This window comes from Ctenopharyngodon idella, chromosome 7 (assembly GCF_019924925.1).
Source record: "Ctenopharyngodon idella isolate HZGC_01 chromosome 7, HZGC01, whole genome shotgun sequence".
Lineage (NCBI taxonomy): Eukaryota > Metazoa > Chordata > Actinopteri > Cypriniformes > Xenocyprididae > Ctenopharyngodon > Ctenopharyngodon idella.
Window position 1 is genome coordinate 22,385,871 of NC_067226.1, and position 21,384 is coordinate 22,407,254.

Genomic DNA, 21,384 nt, shown 5'->3' on the forward strand with positions numbered 1-21,384 from the left:
ATAACATTACAAACTTTTGTTTGAAGCAAAAAAGTGTTACAAAGGTACAACTACAAGACTGTATACTTAACGGCTTTAGTGAGGGAAAGAACTACAATCCCATGAAGCATTGCAAACAGCACCACTGCAAACAGCATATTATACTGTATGTATACTCACTCTCTCTCGCTCTGTCTATATATATATATATATATATATATATATATATATAGTAGTCAACATTTGAAGTGGATCAAAAACTTTCATTAAAGTTGTCCTAAGAACTAAGTTGTACTAAGAAGAAGGTTTTAGGACAACTTTGATGTAAGGTTTTGATCCACTTCAAATGTTGACTACTGTATATATATATATATATATATTTGAAGTTTATTGCAAAATATAATCATAATTAAATGTTTTGAAAGTGTAGGGAGATTGACTCGATTACATCATTCACAGTGCTTAATGGGAGTGGGTGGGGCTAAAGAGATCTCTTGGCACATTTTGCTTTGTTTAGTGTGCATTATTTTCTTATAATTAAACGACCCATTGTCAATTATTCCTTGCGTACAGCTGACAGAAAGACAGTATGCCAGTAGACATTTTAGATTCAGCTGAAACTTACTGACTTTAAAAATGATTAAAACAAAACAAAACAAACAAACAAACAATTAAGAAGTGGAATGTTGTTGTTAGAATGCTGTAGGCTGATTGTAGAGGCCACAGCACATTCCAACCTCTAACTATGATGTTTTACAAGTGGCATGAAGAAAATGAATTATTCAAAATGCTGTGTCTGGATCTTACAGTCCAGTAAACCCATTGCATGCTGCGACACAGTTTTTCTCATATATGCATCCGTAAACTCAGACATATGTACAGATATTTGAATATGTACGACATTATTGCTGATTGTTGATTTTCTATGTACCCTAGTATCATGTGCTAATAAATCTAGAGTAGATTTGTATAGTATTGCAGTCTTGCAACCCTCTTATGGTCTCTAAGTAGCATTTTATGATCCCTAGGTGTGTGAGGGTAAGAGGGTAAAGCTGCATGTGCTGCATTTGTGACTTGATTCTTGTGTGAACTTGTAATAATCTCTTAAGAATGGCTAATACTAGCGGATATTCTCAGCTAAAAAACACAATAAATCATGTCAGATTTGCCTCATGAAATAAAACACGTCATTTTACTCACGTTGTAGTGTGTTCTGTACAATGAATAGTTTTATTATAAAATATAAAATTATTGTTTGAGCTTAGACAAAAAGGAAGGAGGTGAAATTACTCAAAATAAGCCTTTTCTTTTGTCTTCCCCAATTTCCGCAGCCCCTCACCCAGGCAACAGCTCAGTGTGAGAGTTCAGGCACATGGAGTCCCGAAGAATCAAAAAATGCAGCAGTAGACTTCCATCAGGAGTCTGAATTCATTTCAGACCCGTGCAGATTTACAGAACATATTCTCAAAATATTATTCATGAAAATAAACAATGAAGTTTGCTTCATCTGTCCTTGTCAAACCACTCCTTAATAGCATTCTCTGAAATCACACATGATTCACTGCCTTCATGACTGACCCAGGATAAAATGACAACCTTAAAATAAATTCTGACCAATACGTATCAAATTACACAGAGAAAGACCGTACACATATACTTCGCTGAATTATCAACCAAGGCATTAATCTCAGTTGTGCTGCTGCTGCCACCTGGCTGAAGTGAAAGATGGCATCACAACAAACAACAGATAGAGAAAAATGAATTGGCAGCAGAGTGTTTGGCAAACTGAAAATGACCTATATTAGGGGTATAACAACAGAGAGCCAGTGAAATAGGGATCTGGGAAGGGATAGAGCGACGAGGATGCCTGCAGTGGGTGGGGAGAGGAAACAAAAGCGCCATTTTGATGAGAGATTAGTTTGATTAGTCCACAGCTGTGGCCATTGAGAGAAACTGAAAGAATGATGAGGAAACCGATGCATTAATAACACAGCTGTTGTGTTAAGCGTTTGTGTAAAAATTCAGGCTCTAACATAGTGGTTTTCAACCTTTTTGTCTTCAAGGCCCCCATTGTCCACAACAATATTTAAAAGCCGACATTTTCAGCGGTATGATTTAGGCTACTGAACAACAACAACAACAAAAAAACAAATTCCGATAATTTTAATATTTAATTTTAAATTAGGCAACATATCCCTGTATAAAGAAAAAAAAACGTGTAGTATATATAGATTTTTAGTTGTTTCGTTTTATTTTAATACTTGTTTTGTCATTTTTAACCATTTTAATTAATCTCGAGATCCCCTTGGAAGTTTGCTGAGGCCCCCTAGTGGACTCCAGCACCCTGGCTTAGAACCAATGCTCTAGAAAAGGCAATTGAAAACTGATTTATGACCATTTTAAATCACATTTGTCGGCACTTTAATAAAAAATATCATATCAATTGCATGCTATAATATTATAATAATATATAACATGTAACTACTGTGTTTGGAACTAGCTTCCGTTCTCCTGGTTGGTATTACCGTTCCAGAGTTATGATGTATCCTACCACTAGATGGCAACAGTGAACTGTTTGACTTGGAAGACCTTGAGTCAGTCCTGCCTGAGGTTTAACAAAGAAGCTTTTGAGGAGGTTTCAGAGCATTTGGCACACATTTCTGCTATCTAAAAAGTAATGTGATCAGCCTTTGCTGCTACTGTAGACTCTGTCAGGGATTTCTCATTAGGTAAAACAGAGAGAAAGATACACAGAACAAAGAAAAGAGAAGGAACTTTGTAGAAAGTTCAGATGACATCTTTAAATGGCATATTTTTTAATCAAATATGTTCTGGATAAGGCTGTGTGTGTATGTTAACTTGTGTCTCTGGGCTAAAATACAATGTGTCTTTGTGAGTACTTGGCTTCGGTCAGAAATAGTCTGTGATTAGAGTGACTGGACCACTGCAGTTATCGAAGTTACAGTTATCTCTCCTCTCATGACCTTATATTCTCATCGTTCTCTCTGTCTGTTTCTCTGCAGTGGTTATTATTCTTCATCAAAATTTCTGTTCCAGCTTTACCAAAGCGACATGCCCTCTTGAGTCCACAAATCTCATTCTTCACAGCCGGGGTTGTAAGACACATTCAGAGCACAGAATGAGAGGCCCAGCTGGGCTTGACATTGAAAATATGTGTCTGTGTGTGGGGGGAGTGAGTGTCCCAAAAAGTAATAAAAGTTGAGAAAATGTGTAAGGTGCACCTTTGAAGGGTCACTTTTTGACTGTCTTTCTGCTTTCTGACTTTCCCAGGAGAATTACTGTATATTTTCATCTGGGAAGAGGACACCTGTTCGGGAATGAGGAGGAGAAAGGGGGGCAGTATTAATGGGCACTGACAAGCTGGAACCTTCCAGCACTGTATGCAGTAAAAAAGTAACAGGGAAAGCCTATACCTGAAGACTAGGTTGTGTCTCAAACATCCACGGTTTCACCAGACTTTGTATTATCAAAACATGTTAACTCTTCTGTGACGCAGTTTGTTTAGCTAATTCAATGTACAAGAGGTTTGATCAAACTGGTAGGATGCACAAAATTGAAGCAGTATCACATAAGCAAATATCCTTGTGTGGAATATAATTATTTTTATTTATATATAGGCCAACATGTAGACCCTTTTATTTGGCTTTATTAATACAGTTCTATCAGCAATCAACACTTATGGCCAGTTATTTTAAAATAGGCAGTTAATTTCCACCAATAAAAATTGTCCCTAAGAGGCCAAGGCTGTCTCTGAAATTGCGAAATGTCCTGGTGCTGTTACGTGAAATATCAGCATGCTGATAAATCCAATTAGAGGACTGAAAGTAGGCTAAATATCCTAATTTATAACTGTGCAAATTAGGATTACTTGGAGAGAGAGAGAGAGAGAGAGAGAGAGAGAGATAGGTTGTTCTATATATTTAATTTAGAAAAGAAAGATAAATTAAGCATATAGCTAATATTTATATCCACAAATGATGGCTGGAGTTAATATGCATGTTAATGGATTTTGTTTGTATTTATTTAGGGCTGTCAAAATTAACACATTGAACTGGCCTGACTGGGTCAGTAGAAAAAAACGTAGAAATCGCATACTCTCTTGAGTAGGCTGGTACTTCTTTTGAATAAGTAATTTCTTCACGACCGCTAAAAAAGTGTGTTCTATATAGTATGAATGTGTGTAGTTTGAATGTAATATGGATGTACTACATTTGCCATGTTGTCACTGTCATGTGACCTACCAGGTCAGTTGTGTTGCTTCACTGCCATTCACAAATCCTCTCCCATGGCCTCATGGGATATTAAAAAGTCCATCATACACTTCAGAATCTCACCGGAAGTAATAGGTCATCTGGCCACTTTTTGCCTACTCTTTTATAAGTACCGTGAATTTGGACATACTTATTTCATCAAAGACTGTTTTTCGCCTACTATATAGTAGGGAAGTATGTGATTTCAGATGCTGCTTTAGCGTTGAGCCCTTATATATTAAAGGCACAGCTAAATGTGACATTTAGCCTATTACAGTGGGTTTATCTGATTGTTTTAAGTTCACTTAAAGGGTTAGTTCGCCCAAAATGAAAATTATGTCATTTATTACTCACCCTCGTGTCGTTCCACACCCGTAAGACCTTCGTTCATCTTCAGAACACAAATTAAGATATTTTTCATAAAATCCGATGGCCAAGTGAGGTCTGCATCGCCAGCAAGACAATTAACACTTGCATTGCCCAGAAAGCTACTAAAGACATATTTAAACAGTTCATGTGACTACAGTGGTTCAATCTTAATATTGTAAAGCGACGAGAATACTTTTTGTGTACTTATTTGAATACTTTTTGAATACTTCGAAGCTTGATGAAGCAGTGTTTTGAAATTGCCCATCACTAGATATTGCTGAATAAAGTCATTATTTTGTTTTTTTGATGCACAAAAAGTATTCTCGTCGCTTCATAACATTAAGGTTGAACCACTGTAGTCACATGAGCTGTTTTAAATACGTCTTTAGTAGCTTTCTTGGCAATATAAGTGTTAATTGTCTTGCTGGCGATGCAGGCCTCACGAGCCATCAGATTTTATGAAAAATATCTTAATTTGTGTTCTAAAGATGAACGAAGGTCTTACAGGTGTGGAACAACATGAGGGTGAGTAATTAATGACAGAATTTTCATTTTTGGGTGAACTAACCCTTTAAATTAAAAGTTGTTATATTTTTAAAGCCTATTAAATGTTAAAATGTATAGCTCTCAATTAGACTGTAATGTTCAATGGCTATAATTGAGAAGAAAAAAAAATCAATTTAATAAAGACATAAGTAGGCTACTGGTATCATATACTGGCCCTCATTCACAGTGCTTATATGCCATTAAACAAATATTTAAAATGTCCCGTCTTTATGCTGTTTCTGCATTATATTATAATATAAATATATTAAAAACTTTAGTATTATATGCGATTAATCGTGATTAATTACAGAAAAATATGCGATTCATTATTTTTTAAATCATTTGACAGCACTATTTTTTTATTTTTTTATATATTTTATATGTACTCAAGTGCTTTGGCTCACAGCGAGATTCGTGTTTAACTTTCTTTCTTGGAATGATGAAAAACATGCTTAAATAGAGGGGAAAAACTGTACCAGAGGAAAGCGAAAGTAATGATTTTTAATGTTAGATACATTATACCAGCAGCACATGCTTCTATAAAGACTGGAATGACAACGGAAAGACAGAAGAAAAGAAAAGAAAAACACTCCCTCGTCTGTTCTCTTTTTCTTCCTTCACTTCCTTACTCCCCCCGTCTCTCTCTCTCTCTCTCTCTCCTTCCCTGTCCTTCTCGCGCTCCCATTTAGTTCGGAGAAAACATGAAGGAAAAGAGGAGCAAATTCCAGCGTGGACCAAAGTCAAGTGAAAGTTTCTCCTGAGCGGGGATCTCATCATTACAAAGCGGATGGACGGACAGGAAGGAAAATATCAATTCAAGTCCTTGCCGTGATAAGCGCTTAGATGAATAAACAATCGCTAAAGTCATAAACTGTGCTCGCTCGTGAATGTGTGACAGTCGCGTCCGCGTGCGTTGAGCCAGCCGGACTCGAGGCTTTGGCTCGGGCTCTGGTTCTGAACACTGAAGGTCAGAGACTTAAAACCGAGAAGTAGAGGCGTCGCCACCCGTCGATTCAGCAGTCATGGCCGGGGCGAAACCGGGAGTACACGCGTTGCAGCTCAAACCGGTGTCTGTCCATGAGGTGCTCAAACGGGGGAGCAAGTTTATCAAATGGGACGAGGTAAGAATATCGCGTCCGTGTGCGTCTCTGTGATTTTATGTGGCGTGATTCCCAGCTTGTGTTACTTCATGTTGTTGAAGTAATTTACAGGAGTACATCTGACACCCAGGACAGATGTGGAGTTCAACGCTCTTCCAGTAGATCGAGTTCTTGTGTTCTGGGTCTCATGTTCATAACTCTCACTCAACGTGTTTATGTTTGATGATGTTTTTTCCTCATAACGAGTTGTTCTACTCGCAGATTGTTTTCTACCGAGAAATATGATAATGCTAAATATGTAAGAGCAATGAAATTCATGAGTCGTGTCGCATATGGAGTTGAGTTTAACCCTTTAACTGCTTCTAGACATAATTATAGACCAGTTTAGTGTCAAATCAAAACACTGTGGATCAGGCCCATTTTCTGAGTCCATGTTTGTCATTAGAGTCAGGAAACATGTTTTGGGTCTTTAAAACCTTTTCGCTTTGAAGGAGGAAGTGAAGCCCAAAAGCATCCTGACAGTATTATGCTTATGTTAGGAAATTCTTTGGAATTGAGTAAGGGATATCAGGAGGAGATTTACGTGATGGGGCACGTAATATTTCAGATTTCAGATCAGATTTCAGAAATACACAAAATATTAAACATACCACATTTTTAAAAACCTGAACCAAAAGGTACCTTCACTCTGTCATTTGAAGGCAATGCAGATGAACAGCACATAGGTAAAGTTCATTTATAGTAGTTATATATAAAATAATCATATATGTGAACTCAGTTCAGGTCTTGAACCTTTATTAATGATACCATGAATTGATTTGGGTATGTTAGGCATACTTTGTAAAGACAGACTTCTAAAATGTATGTAGTAAGGTCATCCACCTCCCACTGATAGAAATCAATGTAAGATGTCCCTGTTCTGAACACATCCCTTCTGCTCATATGAAGGCACTCAGAATAAATGTAATTTAATAATAAATTGGACTGAGATAAATTATATTTTCTCATGAAATAGAAATTCAATTTTGTTTTAGACATAATTGCATTTCTTCTTCATCCATCCCATTGTTGTAGACCTCTCCATAAAATGTCAATTGAGGGACAGTGGTGCTTTCATGAAAGGTCAAAATAAGTTGTTTTGGTATTTGAATGTTATTTAACTCAATGGAAACATAATTTCCCCTTGAGTATTTCTCTTAAAGGGTTAATGCCAGCATAAACCCATATGTTTACAAGAAATCACCATCTCCTCTAAATTCTTCCGCGTAGTTGCTCTCCTGGCAACAAGGGCCTGTGTGTGTGTGTGTACGGATCATGTTTCAAATCTCGCATTGGATAGCCATTACAGTTGTAATTATGTTGAAGGATTAGGGGGAGAAAATCTTCGCTTCTTTTCCATTATTTGATCAAATCACTGAGCGCCACTTTAGCTGATCCCCACTGCTCTTAACTGGAGCTTAAAGAGCCAACACCTTTTGATAAGAGCGGCGTTGAGTAAGGAGAAAGTGGGCCTGTACAACTTGATGCACTTCATGTCTTCAAAGTCATTAATAATTAACTTAAGCAGCTCATAAATGCTGAGTGGTTTGTGTTGAGTTCACTCTACTTAGACATGCTCCAGGTGTGTGTGTGTGTGTGTGTGTGCATGAGAGAGAGAGGCTGTTGTAAACCTTCAATATTATAGAACTGTTCTTATTGTTGTACGTAGAAAGTGGCATTTCATTTGAAGTGTGTGCATCCATTGGCAGATAAGTCTGTGTCTTCAGAGGCATCCATAAATAAATAACTAGCTGTATTTAACTATAATGGGGTCTTATTATATCCTTAACTGAGGTCATAGCTATAGTTAAGGACATAATTGCCCATCTGTCATAAAGCCAGTTTAACCTTCTATTGTCTTCAGGCAATTTATGACGCGTTTTTTGTAAAGAGTGTTTGCTATTGGAACCAGACTTTGAGACTTTGTCAAGAATATCTCAACAAAAGCCAATTTTATTCATTTAATCAAAAATGTAAAAGCCCTTTGGATGAAATTTTCACCTAAAATGCTACATGGTAACAGAAAAAGTACAGCACTAAATACCTAAACACCTGTGGTATAGTTTTGCATAAGTTGGGATAATGGATTTGTTGAGATGGGTGTGCAAATTGGACCCATATTGACAGATTCATCACAATGGCGATTTGTTTGTTTTTATAGCTCTAATATGTACACTGCTCATTAAATAATAGCAGAATAATACAGACGTTATAATATAATATGTGAGATTATGAAATTCCAAAAGTGATTGAAACTAACCAGGTAGTTGTGTCTCAAAGTTTTTTTTTAACATGTTACTCAAATTGTGTTACTCTATCAGTATAATATTTAATATAATATATTTTTTTATATCATAATACACTTTTGTCAAGATAAAAACATTTTCTTTGAGGGAGTCTTTAAACCCATTGTACCGTAATCAAGAACACCTGAATTTTTCATGGTTTTCAAATATTACAGGTGAATGCTGTTAAGTTATATATGGGAGAAAAAAGTGTTTTGTTTTAGCTCTATAATTCTAAGATGAAAGGTGTAACTCACACAGTGTTTCTTATGTCATAATGCATTGTGCATTATCTTAACATAGACATGGATAAAAGCTTTTAAGCTGTGCAAGCAAACTCACAATGCGCGAATATGTCATGTCAGGGCTTGAACTCCTAGTTGATGTTATGGCGTTTTTGTTTTGTGATGTGTTTGAGTCCCTTTTATGCCTTACGGTTGTGCCACTGATGATGATGAGGACATTCACGTACGTGCTTAATGTCAGACATCAATGAGAAAGAAGATGATGCAACAGTGCCTCTCTTATCATCTCTGCCTCTCTACCACCCTCCTGTTCTGTTAATCTCTTCTTCTCTCTAAAAGAAACTGTAGTCAAACATTGTGGCTACTGATGTGATCTAATGATCTATAACACATTATCTAATTCTCAGTATGAACCGGTGTGAGTCAGACTGTAAGATGTAATGCTCTAGTGCACCTTTAAACATTCAATGGACCATTTCCCAACCCTCGACCTGTCTGGGATTGGAAGCTAACTTGGATAGGATCCTAATTGATCACGGAATGGACTGTGGCTAAATTTAATCCTCTCCATCAAGTCTGCTGCCTCTCTGACTACATACACACTGCAGATAAATAGAGTTGTAACTTCACTTTTGAGTGGTCAGTCTCACTTTGTACACAGAGTTTGGTTATTTGTGACAAATTCACATTGTGTGGCATTTTACTGTAGAGGACTGCAGGTAGCAAAAAACAAATTTTCATTAAATCTGCATACTGTGTGCAGCACCCAACTGAGCAACTAAACTGTAATTAGAAGCATTGAACACTCACCCCCGGTTCCACAGAAAAGGATTAAGCTTAGTCTCTATTCATGCAAGTGCAGCTCCAATCTAATTGAATTGGCAAACGAACGAAAACTATGTAACTGTTGAAATCTGACAACAATGGTGTCATAAATTGCACTTTTTAAAACTCATTATGCAAGAAACAGTTTTTCAGGTTAGGTTACATTATAGCATAGACCAGGGGAGTCATACTCAGTTCCTGGAGGGCCACAGCCCTGCAGAGTTTATCTTCAGTTCAACGTTAATTTAGCACACCTGATCCAGCTAATCAAGTCCTTGCAGGCTTATTTGAAAACTACAACGCTGCATCCAAGATCGAATACTTACCTACTATGTAGTGTGCGAAAAACAGTACAGCAACACAGTATGTCTGAATGCATAGTATTCGAAAAACAGTAGGTGAAAAGTACCTAGAAGATCGCCTATTTCCGGCAAGATTCTGAAGTGCGCATTTGATGGACACTTTACTATCCCGTGAGGCCATGGTAGAGGATTTATGAATGCCAGTGAAGCCTGCTGTAGGTCACATGACAGTAACAACAGGGATGTAGTATGTCCGAATTTCATTCATACTACCCATATTCGTAGAACATACTTTTTTTAATGGTCGCAATGTAAATTAAAAATCAAATGTAGTATCTACTCTGTAGCAGGGTTGGAACTAAACTCTTTAGGACTGTGACCCCCCAGGAACTGAGTTTGATACCCCTGGCATAAACTAACAGGTGATTTGTTGTAAGGCAGGACTTTCTTTCCTACAACTACCATATTTAGTGATGGCATGCCTCTGAGCAACGTGATAGGCTCTTTTAACTACAGCCATATTTAGCACTACGATTTTTCCCAATCATATACACTACCGTTTAGTAGTCAGTACATTTTGGGGTCAGTACAGGGTTGCCAGGTCTGCACAACAACACTGTAAACCATAACGCTCAAAATAATTATTTGGTTTGAGTAGGGCAAACTCAAATTAAACAAAATAGTTCAATCAAATTAACTTTTATGAGTATTTAGAACTTTCTTTTTCTTTTGTGTTCACGAAAATGATACATTTTAAGTAATCTGAATAGTTTCATTTGTTTTGAGTTTTATGAACTTGTTTCTTTTAATTTAGATAAACTTAAATTTACCTGAAACTGGGCTGTGATTTCTATTTCCCAGCATGCTTTGCCATGACACTCGAAAGGGAGAATAAATGCTAAGATTAAGTGTTATGTAATGTTTTTTTTTGTGCAAGATTAATTTAGTAGTGTTTAATGCTTTGCTATCCCAATTTAGAAGTCTGTTATGTTTTTTTTAGCATAGCATAGCAATTGCTGAAAGAATATGGCAAAAATATCAAATGTTTTATATTGCCGTGTTCTTTCAGCAATTGCTATGCTATGCTAATGTTATCAAAGCATTACGTTACCAATTAGCATTTGCTGAATTAGCTAATTATAGCTAGCTAAATTTCCACTACTAAAAATATGTTGAGATTACATGATGATTTAAAGTTTAATGTATGAATTAACTTACTCAAAAATTTAAGAGATAAGAGCAATTACAAATTACAAAAGAGCAATTACAAAATTGAAATCTGCCAGTTCTGCTTACTTAAACTTTGAATTTCTTAACTTAAAATATTTGATGTAACTGATTACCTAAATTTTTTTGAGTTTTGCCAACTTATTCGGGTTTAATCAAAACTAGCCCAATCACGGTAAAAAACGCTTCAACTCGCTGACTACAAAAACTACCCTTGGCAACAGTGTAAAAGTTGCCCAATTGACACTGGGTCAGCAAGATTTTTTTTTTTTTTAAAGAAATTAATAGTTTTATTCAGCAAGGACACATTCAGTATGTTTAAAAGTGATAAAGACATTTATAATGTTACAAATGATTTTTGAACTTTATATTTATCAAAAAAAAAAGTTTCATGGTTTCTACAACCATATTAAGCTGTTTTCAACATTGATACGAAATGTTTCTTGAGCAGTAAATCATCATATTAGAATTTCTGAAGGATCATGTGACACATAAAACTGGAGTAATGAGGCTGAAAATTCAGCTTCGCCATCACAAGAATAAATTACATTTTAAAATATATTAAAATAGAAAACAGTTATTTTAAATTGTAATAATATTTCACAATATTACTGGGTTTTTTTTTTTTTTTTTGTGTGTGTGTTCTTATGATCAAATAAATGCAGCCTTGGAGAGCATAAGGGACTTCTTTCAAAAACATTAAAAAACCAACCCCAAACTTTTGAACAGTAGAATGTACAAATGAACCATCATTCTTTTAAACAGTCTCTGTTTAAATGCATTGTTCACTCCCTAAATATTGCTGTGTGTAAGTGGCAAGTGAGTAACTTTTGTCATTTTAAGATGGATAATTAAGTCCTTGGTTGTAGTTCAGTGAAGACCGTGTTGTAGGGCTGATGCCCCTGAGCACATCAGCTAGCTGTGAGCTTTGACTTGCAAATTTATCCTCAGTCTTCCGCTTGACGGGTGTCTGGGGTGAAAGTGAGCACTGAGGGTCATAGTTATGGGAAGCCGTGAAGAGTTAGATACAGTCATACATATATGATACAATGGCAAATTCTGCATATCTGTGTGTGTGTGTGTGTGTGTGTGCGTGAGCGTGAGCGAGAGAGAGAAATACAGATGCAGCTGTCTTGCATAACTGTTTTTTAAACAGGAATATAAATGTTGTCCAAACCCAGCAAGGATGGTTTGTAATGAACATACCCTCTGTCTAAACAAACCAATCTGACAGAGGATTCACAGGGACTATATTATTCATCCTTTTCTCTCTGAGGGATTTCCAAAGGAAGTATTTAGGGTTTGTGATTAACTGTGTGAACTGCAAGAAACTATGGTAGTATTTCTCTCAATGGAACAGAAAAACAGCAGCGACTTGGACACACAGGGTGACTGAGAAAAAGTTTGGCTGGTGTTGGAGAATAATTCTGAGAGGGAAGGAGGGAGGGCGAACTGTGCGTGAGTGGAGAGAAGTTTCACACACGGAGGCCAAACAAGGAGATAACATGGAGGAAAATATTGAGAAGTGACTCCTGGCACTCTGAGGCGCAGAAAAATGAGAGACCATGTAGGCAGAGAGAAGAAAATCACAGGAAACCCAAAAAGACTGAACATCTGATGAACACTAGATTCTACTTCTGTTCCTTCCTGATGGCCCACTTGCTGTCTCCTCAATTATCACTGTCTCTTTCCACTTTCGTTTTTGCTTCCCCTTTCTCATTCCTCATCGTGTACTAATGCTAACTGCTCTATTTATTAGTCGCACATCACATGCTTGTTTGTATGTCGTGTGGTAAATCTGGAAATGTCACAATCTTAAGGCCACAAGTAATGTCTCAAAGTAAATATTATTGTTTTGACTATATTGAGTGTGACAAAATCTGTGTGTGTGTGTGTTTAAGAGACTTTATTTGACTTTGAGGAAGAAGGGAGCTGTGCATGTTTAGTCATGTCTGGTGCGCATGTGTACACAAGAGCTAGGCACATCCTGTGAAGGGAATTGCTCCACATATTATAATATTAATGTTGTTTACATTTTGTTGGTTCCTTAAATATCCTAATTGAGGCAGTGTGTGTTTGTGTAAAGAGACTCATGATCATGCTTAGAAAGAATCTGATTTGTTTCACATTTTCTGCACTGATCTTTTTGATTCTATGGGATGAATTTGAACGTGTTAAAAGAAGATTGTTTTACATTTAATAGCTAAATGAATAATTTGACAAAAAAAAAAAATAAATTAATAAACACACAGGTTGCGGAGAACATGCGCAATTCTGTGTTCCGTTTTTTTTTACTCCTTTTACTTAGACTAATAAGTAACCATCCAGGGGTGGTTTTCCCAAAAGCATCGTTAGCCAACTATGGTCGCAAGTTCATACAGAACATCATAGCAACCACCTAGCGACATGCTGAAGCCACACAGAACACTTTAGAAACTGCATAGCAATTAGCAACGCCTTGGAAACCACCCACACCACCCTAGCATCATACTTCTTATAAACTTATAAGCACCTACAATAGTCTAGTATGCTTACAAGTGTACTGTAATGCTTACTGGAGAGTACTAGACTATGCATACTAGACTATACTCTTACAGTTGTAAGCGCCACTCATGTTTTCTTCAGAAATGTAAAAAAAATGTTTCTTGTGGTTTCACATTTTTCCCTCCTTCATATCCTCCGTATGTTTTTCATTTTGTTTTTTGCTTGTCCTCCCACTGACTGATCACATTTTTCTCCCCTTCTTATTTCTTCATTCCTCAGACGTCTGTCCAGTGTTTGTCACACGAAAGCCCACTCTCTGTTTAGAACACATGTGCATGCACACCAGAAATGTGGAGGCAATGATTTCTCTCTGAGTATGGCTTTTTAGTCCAAATAAAGGTCCAAATTGTGTGCTATTTCCATTTGATTATTACACTGTTTCCAGAGTATATGGGACAGCATTTACATGATACTATCAACAAAGAACTAATACTGTAATATTTTAGTACTGTATGTGTTTATTAACATTTATACCATGGTCTGTCTGAATACTCAATTCTGATTGGCTGGAAGGTGTGCAATAAAACCATTCAATGCACTGGTAGTTCCAGGTCAGTTTAATCACCATTCCATATTAACGTGCTGCTTTTATTGATTTTTTTTTATTTTTTTATTGCTTTTATAGCACACATTAAAATCATTTAATGCCCAGCTACCCGTGGATTATCCCTTACATAATTTATTTAAAAAGTCACATCAAATACTTAAAGAGATAGTGCACCCAAAAATTTAAATTCTGTGATCAATTCTACACACCCTCAAGTCATTCCTAGCCCATAAGACTCTTGTTGTTGTGTTTCAAACACAAATTAAGATATTTTTAATGAAACCTGAGCATTAGTTGTCCCTCCACTGAAAGTTTATTGATCCAAAACTTTGTCGCTTTAAAAAAGAGATCTTAAAAGTTCCTTATGAGTCGAGCAATCCAAGTCTTAAAGGGTTAGTTCACCCAAAAATGAAAATTATCCCATAATTTACTCAACCTCAAGCCATCCTAGGTGTATATGACTTTCTTCTTTCAGTCAAATACAATCGGAGATTGTTAAAAAAAATAACGGCGCTCCTGATTTTGAAGTCTAAAAAAGTGCATGAAGTTCTGAGGCGAAGCGATACGTTTTTGTAAGAAAAATATCCATATTTATAACTGTAATCACTAGATTCCGCACGTTCACGAGAGAGTCAAGTTCCAGTGTATGACATAGGATGTAGGATTAGCGTAAGCTTAGGTGAGAACTCAAGCTCCTCTGACATTTCTCTTTAAAAAATTTAGTTTTAGACTTCGAATTCATGACCAGTGTTTTGTTTTGCTCTGTCCTCAGCGCTTCCGCGTTCGTCAATACGTCCTGCGTCAGGTCAAAGTTCACTCTTTCGCCGGAACTCTACTCGCGTACGGAAGCCAGTGATTCTAGTTTATAAAGTTAGAAATATGGATATTTTTCTTACAAAAAAGCATCACTTCACTTCAGAAGGCCTTTATTAACCCCCTGGAGCCATATGGATTACTTTTATGATGGATGGATGCGCTTTTTTCGGGCTTTGAAATCACGGCTACTATTCACTCCCATTATAAAGCTTTAAAGAGCCAGAATTTTTTTTCAATATAACTGATTGTGTTTGACTGAAAGAAGAGTCATATACACCTAGGATGGCTTTCATTTTTGGGTGAACTAACGCTTTAAGTCTCTAAGTCTTTAATCCAAGTCTTCTGAAGAGACACAATCATTTAATCACAAATTTAATTTAGGTTTTTAATCACATACGAACATTGATCAACGCACATACATCACATATGTTTCAACGGAAACTCAAATGCTTGACACTTGAGAACCAATGAGGTTTGTACTCGCATGTCAAGCAAGTACGGTTGAGCTTCAGTTTATCATATTTTATGTTGTGCGTTGATCTGTGTTTATATGTGAATGACAGCCTTCAGATCCTCAATAAATGGTGCAAATGTAATGATGGTCGCACTTAGCTGAATGTTCATTAAAAGTGACTCACTCGCAGATCATTACGTGATCAAGTTTGTTTTGATGATATCATAGTGGGTGAGTTGTTTACTTTGTAATTATTAATCCATCCATTTCCACCGGTGATTTGCGTATTTGTTGCAACCGTAATAGGTAATCAGCCAATCACAGCTGCATGTTGGCCCACCTCATATTCATGGTGCACCTTTGGACATTATTGAGAATGCATTGATCTCAAGAGAGGAAAAAGATGCACTGTTTCTGTCTGAAACTTGAGTGTTACTTTAGGACAGTATTGATGTAGAAGAACATGTTTTGATCTTATATTTCGTAATATTTGTTTGTATTGTTGATTTTTCTCATCAGAAATTTGTTGTGTAGGCAATGCCTCCCCTCTCAGGGAAAAACGCCCTTGGCGCACACAGACGCACAATGCAAGAGGTTGATGTGGTTTGCAACATGCAAAACTCGACCGACCTCATACCAGCATGTTGTTTTGGTTTGCTGCCAGAAAAAAATTCAGCGATTTGAGACGATACAGAAAACGAGTATAGCAACAAAGCACAGAAACAAGAAAATGCACCATCCTAGAGCTTTGCATTCAGGAGCTTTTCGTTTGCGCGTGCTGATTATTCAGGATAAGAGCTGTCTATGAACAGTTTCCTGGAAAGGGCTGAGAGGAGACCACTCATCCAGGTGGCCCACTGCAGCTGTATTTGCGTTTGTTGACTCTTGCCACACTGCTAATGGAGTCTCACCTCACTGCAAAACAAGCCTCCACACACTTTCAGCAAGGTGAAGACAGAGACTGAGGAAGAACAGAGGCATTATTGCATACTCAAACAGAACACGTGTCCGAGTCGATGACCCACAGTTCACATATGGGTGTGTTTGACCTCTGCTCGCCCCCTCCAGCCTTTCCTCTCCTTCTGTTTCGCCCTCTCATTCAGGAAGGAGACCTTTTGGTGTGCGTGTAATTTAGACCAAGATATTCGCTCTTTTGAAAGGTTGCTGTAAATCAGCATTTAAATGCATCAGAAAATGTCTCTCTTCCTTCTTCCTTCCCTCTTTCTTTCTTTACTTTAATCTTTGGCATTTTCTTCCCACTCTTTGTCGTTCCTTGTTTTCAGCAGTTGCTTTTATCCCTCTTGGTAAATGTTAAAAGGTTAATTCACTCTAAAATGAATTTTGTCATCATTTACTCATGCTCATGTCACCCCCTCTGAAACTTCTGAAAGTCAGCAATTACTCAATTACTTAGAAGACATGTTAGGGTTCTTTAGATATATAATGTTCCAGCAAGTCTGCTTAATCAATTACCAAAGAAGCATGTCAAAATTATTCAGGAAAATAAGATTTTCTTATCAAAGTGATAAAATGTTGTGTAGCAAAAATGAGTACACCCTCCTAAAAGTTACTAAATAAAACGAAATAAAAGGTGTAAGTTAAAGGCAATGTTTGATCAACAGGTAAGTATGTTGAACCAAAACATTTAAAGAGAAGTAATTTCTTGACAATTAAAAGTGTTATATAGCCCACTGAATCATTCTCAGACTTAATGCTGACAACAATGGAACCACTTGGGAGAGAACTGTCAGGAGACTTATTTCTTAGCACAAAAGAGGACAGTGGTACAAGAAGATTACCAAATCATTGTTTTAAGTGTGAAAATATAGCAAAAGTAACACAGAAATTCAAAAACAATGGACTTGTGACAAGGCCCCTGAAATAATCAGACCTTCATTTTAGGCTTTCATTTAGTGATGAGGGATTTTTTTTTTTTTGCTAGACGAAGAGCAGGAGAAATACCAAGCGAGTGTCTCAGAGCCAGCAAAAGCTATGAAAAGAGTGACTGTTTATCTCACAGAGTAAGATGCAGCCTGCAGAAATGACATGCATGTTTGTTGTTTTCACTGGAACTACCTACTGTAGCCAAAGCACAATAAAGTCAGTTAGCTGTTTCCAAAGCCCATATTTACAAAACATAGATTCTGGGAATCAATACTCTGGTCTCATGAGACCAAATCAGTCATTTTGAATCTAACAGCATCCAAAATGTTATGGTGTTGCTAGAGGAGGAGTACAGTGAGAAGTGCCTGGTTCCCACAGCAAAGTTCAGTGGTAGTAAAGCTCTTATATAGGGATGTATGAGTGCTGAAGGTGTGAGGGAGTTGTGCTTTATCAATGCTGTCATGAATTCCCACACCACTGTGTAATTTAATACACAAACTTGAAACAGATGTTACCCTTTCCTCATTCCCTGCATTGTTGGGCATTTTTTTCAACATGACAATGAGGATATGCATTCTCCCAAGGTGAAAAACCTTCTGTGGACATGTATTGCACTCAGTCTTAACACTCTTGAGCGCCTGTGTGGGATTCTGTAGAGATGAGTTGAGCAACATTACCCTTTAAAGATCAGGGCATTTAAGGAGCTCATCATCCAGGAGTTAAACAGGACAGATGTGACAGTTTGTCATGAACCTGTACACTCCGTGCCAAGAAGGGTCAGAGCAGTATATTCAAAATTATGGAGGGCATACTAAGTGCTAGAATATTATACATTTGTTGAATTAAATCTAGGGTGTACTCATTTCTGCAATCCTTAATTTAAACAAAATTGGCTAATTTACTTATTTTATGGCTATTAATGACATATATTTCTCAGTTTTTATTATGTATATGTTTAATACATTTTAGTTTTGCCATCTTTCCATGAATTGAATTAGTGATCATAAAGAAAATACATATTTTGTATTTGTTCAGAGGGGGTGTACTCATTTATGCTGTGCACTGTATATGCTTAGCACGGCACTATTGACACTTTAGAGGGATGAAACACATGAATGAGACAATATAGAGCGGGAAGTGCTTGATGTTAAAAAGAGTTAAGCGCAAGAAGTAGTGAAGAACTCGGTGCAGCGATCGCGCTCACTGTCACACTGCCAAAGTTTACACACGGAAGGTTTCTTCTCTCAGAAGGCAATTGCGAATTTGGGACGTGCTTAAAGTTAAAAAGAGTTATTAAGCACAATAAGCTGTGGAAAAGAACTCAATGCGGTGTTCGCACTGACAGACACAGCTGAAGTATGCACACAGAAAGCTGTGTCTCTCAGCATGTGATCGCAAATTCAGTTGTCTTTCAAGTCTTATTGTGCTTGAATGGTCGAATACACACAATTATGTCAATGTCCATCGTGTGGCGTATTCATGTAAACACAGTCGGTTGTCTCAAGTAGAAGTAAACAGTTGGGTGTAAACTGGATGCATATCAGTATAATGGGTCCGTGCATTCGGTCTTAAAGTGACAGCAGCCTAATATACCTGCTGCTCTCTGCATCATTAAAGTTAATCAAACAAAAGAGAAAATAACAAAAAAAAAAAAAAAAAAAAAAAAAACTAACAAAAATAAATAAAAATATCTATATTGTGATATGTATCGTTATTGTGAAATAAGACTTTGGTCATATCGACCATCCCTACAAATTTGAATGAATTTCATTCTTTTGTTTAACAGACTCTGAAAACTGGTGGTCCTACTTTTCCAATAACTTATGATAAATGGATACTGACTGGCTGATTGAAAACATATAAATACTGTTTGACTTCCTTTCTTCTACGTGACAAGCAGGTGTCAGAGACGGAAAGTTGATTAGCGCTGTGTGTACTGGGGTAACCGGGATATTTCTGCTTTTCAGTTAAGCGCCACCTACTGTCAGAGAGTGAAATTGCATTTTCATTCAGCCTGTCTGGTGTTTTTTCTTTTTTCTCCCCCCACACATTGTCTAAACAGACCAATTGCTTGCAAACCGTACCACATTTTTTTATGTTGAGCATTTTTGTTTGTGTGAACAGACCTTGTGCATTATTTTGCAATATATATATATATATATATATAACTTTTTAATTTTTATCAATATTTTAACTATTTTAATAATATTAAACAAGGCATATCCATTTTAAGTCATTTTTCTTAGCAAAAGCTTTATGCTAATCTACAAATAAGATAATATTTTCTATACAAATCAGTATTTCATGTCCATTTATTTGTAACAAAGCAGGATAATGTACAGTCAGGTGGCCATTATTGCAAAATAAACCCCCTCAGGGCGATCCATGACCCCTCTGCTTCACATCAGGGTCTATTTAGCAATAATAAGCGACATAATAAGCGACTAACTTTACATTTTCCCTTACTTACCTGTATGTACATGTGTCCATGCCCTGCTAATCTGGTGAGTCCAAAGGTGAAGTCTAGACATAAAAAGCTGCATGTTGACAAGGCTGCACATATAATATACATGCTGGCAAACTAAACAGTGATTTATTATTGATAGCTTTGCTTATACAGATTTTTACTGTAAAATCTTTTTATCTCTTTCATTCTCTGTCCACTTGTCGTGCATTCCCAGACTTTGAGGTGTTAAAGTCAGTCATGTCATAGTTTGTGTGTGTATGTGCATTATGTAAGGGCTATAAAAGCATGTAAATATTGGAAGCCAAATACACCCAAGAGCCAAAAGAGCAGGCCACTCACCCACTCAAATAACTCACATTGTTGATGCATTAACTGTGTGCGCCTCTGTCTGAGAAAATGCACACACTGCTGTCATTTGCCGGCCACAAGCTTCAGTTCGCTTTAATGGTTTACCCAAATAACCATTTAAAGTCCTCTGACGTGCAAATGTCAACCATGCACACAAAGATGAAGCTGTAATTTTGGATAAACTTTGGGAATAAAGTTCTCCTTGCATATTAGCAAAATATGACAAAACCTCCATTTGTGGTCTTCAGCATGTGTATGAGTGTGTGTGTGCATGTGTCAGATCATTAGGGCTTGACATTGGGAGTCAGAGAAGCTTGACAGGTTTTTATAAGCTTGTACACCCACACTAATGAGACCCTTACATGGTGAATGTCACTTCCCTCCCTTCCACATGTTCAAGTTGTAATGTTGTTTACCCTGTTTTGCCTTTCCAAAACATTTACAGTGCACCAAAAAAAAACTACAGTTTGTGAAGAGTGGTAACCAAGGACCTTAAAAGGATAGCTCACCCCAAAATAAAAATTCTGTCATCATTTACTCACCCTCATGTTGTTCCAAACCGTCATTGATTTCTTTCTTGAAGAATGTTGGGAACCATACAGTTTTGGTTACCATTGACTTCCATTCTATTGAAAAAAGAGACATTTCTTAAAATATTCCACAGAAGTAAAAGTCATGCAGTTTTGTAATGACATGAGGGTGAGTAAATGATGACAGAATATAAATTTTTGTGCAAACTATCCTTTTAAGACCATACGATCTGTTGAACGCACTGAACTTTTTTCCTTCATAACAAAATAAAATATGCTGTTTACCCAGACCATGGTCTGCTACTTCTCTCTTTCTCTCATATGCTGTCTGTAAATTTTTTTTTTGTTTTTTTTTCCTGCTGTCTTTTATACTATATTCAGCTCACCTGATGTTTTTGAGTGGTCTGTGTACACAGATAGTATACAGTGCATTAAATAAAGCTTATTCAGCAGTAGTATTGCAACAGTAACATTTGTTTATGCAAACATTAAAAGTAGTCAGCATGCAAATGCGTTTGATTGTGCTTAGAGGCAGCTGGTGTGTGTGTGTGTGTGTGTGTGTGTGTGTGTGTGTGTTTATATCTCTCAGCACTGGGTGGAGTATTT

At 36.8% G+C, this 21,384-nt stretch overlaps 1 protein-coding gene across 4 annotated transcripts in view; it reads left to right on the forward strand.

The window, feature by feature from the left end:
* Positions 1-5,724: 5,724 nt before the first annotated feature.
* Positions 5,725-21,384, forward strand: part of plcb3 (phospholipase C, beta 3 (phosphatidylinositol-specific)) — a 63,629-nt gene continuing 47,969 nt past the window's right edge. Inside the window, exon 1 of one of the 4 annotated variants that reach the window (XM_051900585.1) lies at positions 5,725-6,286. In XM_051900585.1, coding sequence (XP_051756545.1) covers positions 6,188-6,286 — 99 coding nt within the window. In that variant the 5' untranslated portion in view covers positions 5,725-6,187. The remainder of the gene's footprint in view (positions 6,287-21,384) is intronic. The other 3 variants (XM_051900584.1, XM_051900587.1, XM_051900586.1) reach the window with 3 other exon arrangements.